Below are 6931 nucleotides of genomic sequence, written 5' to 3' on the forward strand. Positions count from 1 at the left end.
GGACTGTACTTATATAGCACCTTTCTATCTTATCGAGACACTCAAAGTGCTTTACACTACAAACTGTGCCCTCATTTACCCGTTCATACAGCACTCTATACAAAGAATAATTAGTGCTTTCACATCCATACACCAATAGGACACACATCAGAGGCAATGAGGGGTTCAGTGTCTTGCCTAGGGGCACCTAGGCACGTGATTGCTGGTGGAATTAAACCCCCATCTCTCGCATTGGAGGACAACTTCTCTAACCACTCAGCTACAGCCACCCTATACTTAACGTCCAAGTTTTGCTTAATCTTTAATCAAACTTCATAAATGGTCTATGCTCACATTCCCCAAAATTAAAAATTTTAGCCAATATCATGTGAAACCTTAGAACAAGATTGACTGAAATTCCTGATGGCAGTATGGACATAAGTCACATTCCCATGTAATGAAGACATAGTTTTTTTTTTGTCAGCTCCTCATAAAAATAGTGTTAAATTATTTTTAAATATATGAATGTTTCTGTTCCATGTCCTGAGATGCTTTCTGTTGTGACTTGGAGCTATATAAATAAACTGAATTGAGTTGAATTGAATTTTGATGTTTTTTGAGGAGTCTGACCATTTTATTTTATTTATTTATTTATTGGTTTATTAGCATCAGAGTTTACAATTGAAATAAAATTAAAGTTCAGAATATAATTTTAGTAATAAGTTTTTGGCCATGTCAGTTTTTTTCATTTTTGCGTCACAGAAACTGAGAGTCCCTTTGTTGAATATGAATGAACAGAGAATTGATTGTTGGTGCTTGGGGAATGACAGGCAGATCATAAAGACGACATGAACAATAAAACGCTTGAAAGCGTTTGGCAAATTATTGAATGACATGAACATTTTGTCTCACTCATTATCACTATAGTACTTACCTAGTCAGCCACATCACCTTACTGTCCCATATTTTTATTCATATTCCCCACTCAACAATATTGATTCTCCTAAAGATGGATTGTTCATAAAATATTCATTTTCCATGAAAAGGTCCTTGCTGATTGAACATGTTCAAATCAATATTTTGAATTGACTACTGAGCCCTTCCATATCTCTCATGACAGCAGTGTGTTCTTGCAAATAGAACACTGATGGATAAAAGCTTTTAAGCTTCTACAATCTTTCCCCCAGTGACACTTGAGCAGTAGCACTTTTACTTTTCAAGTAATGTTCTTTTAATCGCAGTTCCAACACTGGTCATTGGTGTAAAGGTCCCACAGTCCTTTGCCCCACAGGCAGCACTGTTTAACCAAAGGACCCCTATTCTGCAAATTACATCCCTTGAACATCTACCAGTGAGGTGCAACAGTTCAGGAGCCTGATCTGAGTGATGCTGCCTGAGTGCGCTCTTGAAGAGCAAAGACAATGTGGATCGATTGCAGTATTGCCCAGAGCACTTACTGCTACTCACATCCAAGCCACAAAAACTATTTGGCTGGCAATGCCCCCATGGATATTAATAATTAAAAGGTTTCTTGGCCACACCAGGTTTATTTCCAGAGAACAAGGGCTAGACAGCAATTTTAGCACCGCATTTTAGGAATACACTTTCCCTCAAGCTGTGTACGTTCTTGGTAGAGGCCTTGCTAGAAATCTATCCAGTAACCTCTCGAGCTCAATTGATTTCCCAGTATAGCAGCAAATGTGATAGGCCATGATAACATGAAAAGACATGAAGCTACAGCGACGCAATCTAAATTTGTAATTTTCCGTAGTGCAAAGCAGCTTGACTCCTGTACCTGGAAAGCGGGGATCTAGCAGGACTTTTGGTTAGAGACGGATCACAGTTTATTCTGATGTGGTGAAACATAAAGGCCATTCAATCACTGCAGGAAATCCTCTGAAGCTCAAGGGCTACAAGCAAACGAGTTGGTTCATAACAATGCTCCACCACTCAATATCTGTTCAGAGCATTGCAAGCAACACTGCTTTTTCTTTTTCTTAGGGATTCTGTATAGCTTTCATACCCTGTCTGCTGTGCACTCCAAATCTGTATGCCATTAAAAGATTGCCTACCACAAGACAGCCCTGCACAAAACAACCCATACTTTTTTCACCCTTTGAAATGTATTAACGACACGTGAGAGGAGTTGTTTCATCCGATACAAATCCACTGTTTGAGAGTGTGGCCATTGACCTGAACAGTCCACACTTTAGTCACTCCCTGAGGCGCTTTCATGCACATTTACTTACGGCAGGGACGAGCTCATCATGCCCTTTTAGCACAGCCCTAACACACTAACAGCTCTGCCACAACCAGCGTGCTGAACACGAAGTGCATTCCACAAACAATGCGTGTCCTTTCAAAAGCATTCAGATGCGACATGCTTTCATCTGTGCAAAAAGATCTGAGACAGCTTGAATACTTGTGTACACCTACACTCACACACAGAACAAACAAGCAAAAACACACAGATGTGAATCATTGTATCTATTCATCCTTCCCTTATTCTCCTGGGGGGTTTGACAACTGAACTTCATTTGTACTTTTTTCTTTACCAAATCTGCTTTGGTTTATGCTTGTTCGGCTTTTTTTTTTCTACTCACACATCCTTGTGCCACTTAAATCAGTTTTCAATTCTAACCAGGGAGATATTGCATCTTGCCCTGACAAAATTGGTCTGGTCTGCTGACATTCTGCCTTATAGCCTCTGTCAGACAAAACACCTCTTTGTCTGACAGGTTCTGGCAAAGCACTCTAAAGTCTTCCATTGAGACCAAGAATGTGCAGCAGCTTTCAGGTTAGTGTAGTCCCTTGCTGATCATATTGGAAGTACTTAGCTTAACATTGTATTATTGATTTTAAATATATGGACAGTCTACTGAAGAATCCAAGTTAATTGTTATTGTCAGAGTGCTTGAAACTTCTCCTTGAGACTGTATGTTCAAAAAACAGTTTCCAATGTAAAGATTACCAGCCTCTTGATCTATAGTGTCTTTTTGTCTTTGCAGTCATAAAAATGCTAAATGTGATTGCAGTTTCAGATGGGATAGTTGCAATATCAATCACCTTCAATAAAGTAAAATCTATATGTGCATTTGTAACAATTTATAATATTAACAACAGGTAATTTGATGGAAATCTGAAGCAGTATATTGTATTCTAATGAAAATATACAACTTACACAAGGACACACAATGAACCCAATGGTGTTCAGGCCTTCAACATAAAGGATTCAAGAAAGATTGATCTATTTTGACACATAAAAAAGTCCACTGTGACAGAAACCTGAATGTGTTATTCTTCACCTATAGATTAAAAATCCCTTGTCTTTCTGTCTTTTCTTCACCTATCTTGATGACTGTTCATTTCAGACACAGGTGTATTGTCTGGGATTGAGTATGTGCCATCCTGAGTTTAAAGATGTTCAAAAGTGGCACAGCCTTAATCTAGGAGTGTTTTCTTCCACTGTGAGAACATTTTGTTCCCAAAGCCTAGTCTGTCATGTTACAGTTTAAATCAGAACCAAAGTGCACACAGAAGTTTGCTGCATGCATAGTAAAAAGTAAGTTTCCATGGCTAGTCTTGAAATAAAAAGACAACAATTTCACCAAGTAGGAATGCTATGTGGTATAACTAAACATTTATCCAAGAAAACGCAAGACAGATCATAATTAAGGGCTACGAGGCTGAACAGGACACTAAAGAGAGCCTCTAGGAGAGCTAAGTGAAAAAAACATACCACTGAGAATGATCGAGAAAGTAGATACAGGTGTACTAATTGGAAACAGGGTGGCAGGAGGTGAGTGGTAAGCTGGAGACAAGAGAAAGTATCTCTTGAGAAAGGAGATGGCAGGGGGCAGGGAAATTAAAAGCATATTTTAAGCTGAAAATTTCATAACCAAAAGCAAAGACCAATACAAAGTCACTGTGGCTGGAAGGCATCATACCCAAGATACTGTAACTTAATCCTCCCAAAACAGATTATTAAAGCAAAGACATCTCTTGCCTTATCTACTTTTTGCTTTCTATAAGCCTAACCACGTATTGGAATGTGAACTGCAGACTTTGGCTCAAATTGAATGAGCTTCAAACAGCAATCATTTACTCTTGGAGCCTTTTGGGCATGTATTTATTTCTTAAATTGCCCTTCCATTATTTCAAATCAAAACATTGCCTCAGAATTCAATCTGGTCATTTATTGTACGGCCACCAAAACAGATGAACAACCATGATTTGCTAAAACAAGTCCTAAGGGATAAGGCTGCATTGTCAAATAAAAAGTAGACTGAAAACACATGAGTAGCACCTTGAATGCAATTTGCTGGATGTGGAACACACTGCCTTGACTGCTGAAGTTAGGACAGCCTCAGGGCAAAAATAAAAAGAAAACAATTTAAAGTTATATTACTTAAATCATGAAAAACGAAGTGACGCTAGAAACAATACAGTGGGTTAATTGTTGACTGTATACAGTATATAGCTTAAAAACCACCAGGTGAAGTAAATGACAACAGGTCCCCACTACACAAGCTAATATTCTCTTCATTTGGTCATCTATTTTATTTTAATTTTATTTGAATGATAACATGTGCTGAGATAAAATTATTGAAAATCCTATGCTTTAATACCTTAATCTCATCATTACTTATCAGTGGATCCCAACCATGGTCCTTGAGGAACACCATCCAGCACGTTTCAGTTGTCTCCTGCTCCAACACGCCTGGTTCGACGATTTAATTACTTCCTCGAGTTTTGCAGAAGTCTGTTAATCACCCATTCATTCAAATCAGGTGTGTCAAAGAAGGGAAACAAGTAAAACATGCAGGATGGTGTTCCTCAATAACAATTAGGAACCACTGTCTTAACTAATTAAAGACATATTTTCCTAGAAGGAAGGTATCACCGATGGGTTGCATTTAGAATACCATTATCTAAAAATTATAGTGTTGTAGCCTGATCTTCTGCAAGATGTCACACTCAAAATAGCAGTTTTGAATAACTCAATTTTAGCTAATAACATCAAATTTTACAATGACATCTGTTAAATTGACTAAGGTATAGCCATTTTGTGTTTTTGAGATTAATTAGCTGTGTTGTAGTAGCAAAGCACTGTCCACAATGATCAAATGATGTTAAAAAATGTTCAAAAGTCAAAGATTGACAATAGCCTGTGTACTTGAAGCTTACCTTTTTTCCCCTGGGGGTCTTTGCAGTTTTCATATAGGCAGGCACTCCAGAGTGACCACTGTGAGAGTAAGCAATGGTTCTGGCAGGGAATGGAGCAGCTCTGCACAGCCAAGAGTGGCTCAGCACCCTCACACAGATGAGCATTTACAGGCCTGGACACTGAACAAGCAAAAGAAGAAAAATAATATAGTATTGGATAAATTGAGCTCAAGTAAAAAACACACACATTCAGCTGAGCAGTGTGTGATTGCCAGGTAATATGTTTGGGATTGGGCTCCTAACAGAACATGTTGCTAGACATTGTAAAGTCAATAAGTCAAGAAGCTCGAGAAACCTCACTGCTATCAAACAGAAAAGTATAGATGTATTGTTGTGAATTGAAAGACAGGACTGTATTTATTGGCAATAACTTTGACTTTGGCTTTGCAGTGTTTGGTGAAAAACTGGACAAGTTTGACAAAACTCATTGTAACAAGTAAAAGGAGCAGTAAGACTTGCCTATCTAACGTTACATGGGTTAGAATATAAAATAGAGCATAATTGCCAGGAAGGAAATAACTGAATCTAAAAAGAGAAATTAAATCATAAAATAGTTTCATCAATTTAGACTGGCATCACCCAAAGATCTCAAACAGCTAAGCCACATGTAATGGGCACCAACATTAGTCTTTCTCACAGACTAAATTTTTTTTTTTTTTTTGTCTGTTCACATAGGGATTTCAACGTAATATTCCATTTTGATGCACCTCCGCACATCATTGAGAGGGAAATTTCCATTTAAATTACTAAATGTCCACTGAGCATTTTGTCATTTTACTCACAGTAATTTACATGGTGCTTGATCTCTTTTGTAAAAATGAGATGCTTGTTTAAACACAGTGATAAAGTGGAGTGGGGATTTTGTGGCTCTGTTCCATAAATCGTGTTTATGTACAATTGAGTTGCGTTACTGGAGCAGAAACCCAACAGGAGTGAATTGTATTTCACAGAAACTGACTGAGTGCTTCTTCATATTAAAAGCACTGCAGCTCCACATAATTCAAACTAACCAAAATTGTGAGATTGTGAGGGCCAAAACCAGGATAAGAATTCAGCACATTTGTTCCTTTTATATTAAAAAAAAAAGCTCTGTTCGTTTCAGTACACTTTTAAAGCCACACACACACACACACACACACACACACACAACAATCCAAACAAACATGCTTTATAAAAAAAAATTATAGATGTAAACTCAATTAATGTCCTTTTTATTTGATGAATGATTATATTCATTATGCAAGAAAGAGTACAATTAAAAAAAAAAGGAACACAGTAGTTGACAGTCATTAAAAAGTGCCCACTGTGCCTAATTAAAATGATAAATAGTTAATACTTAGTATGCCTGAGCCTGTTCCTCTTTTCCCCTCATAATTTATGTTGACTCATACTTTAAGGCTTGAACTTTTGCATTTTGTAGAAAGTGAAAGTATGTAGTGTCATCATTGCATGTTCCTATACAAATATTAAATGTGTGCTCTGCATTTAACCAGTCACATGTGAGTTACACCCACGTGAAGCAGAAAGCACTATATAAACTCTCAGGGAGCAGTGAGGGAATAGGTGTTTTGCTCAAGGACACAATTACATTGTGGACATTGCAAGGAGTTGATCCTGTGACATTCTGGTATCAAGTCAGTTGCCCTACCACTGCACCACAGTCTTCCCCTGAGAAAAGTACTATACACTATTGAAGAAAAATAAAGAAAATGTTTATATATATATA

General features: G+C 37.6%; 1 protein-coding gene across 1 annotated transcript in view; it reads right to left on the reverse strand.

Annotated features, from left to right (window-relative positions):
- Positions 1 to 6931, reverse strand: part of thsd7ba (thrombospondin, type I, domain containing 7Ba) — a 134284-nt gene that overhangs the window by 109281 nt on the left and 18072 nt on the right. Inside the window, exon 5 of the mRNA XM_037686118.1 lies at positions 5167 to 5325. Coding sequence (XP_037542046.1) covers positions 5167 to 5325 — 159 coding nt within the window. The remainder of the gene's footprint in view (positions 1 to 5166; positions 5326 to 6931) is intronic.

This window comes from Nematolebias whitei, chromosome 13, assembly GCF_014905685.2.
Source record: "Nematolebias whitei isolate Nwh7 chromosome 13, NemWhi1, whole genome shotgun sequence".
NCBI lineage: Eukaryota > Metazoa > Chordata > Actinopteri > Cyprinodontiformes > Rivulidae > Nematolebias > Nematolebias whitei.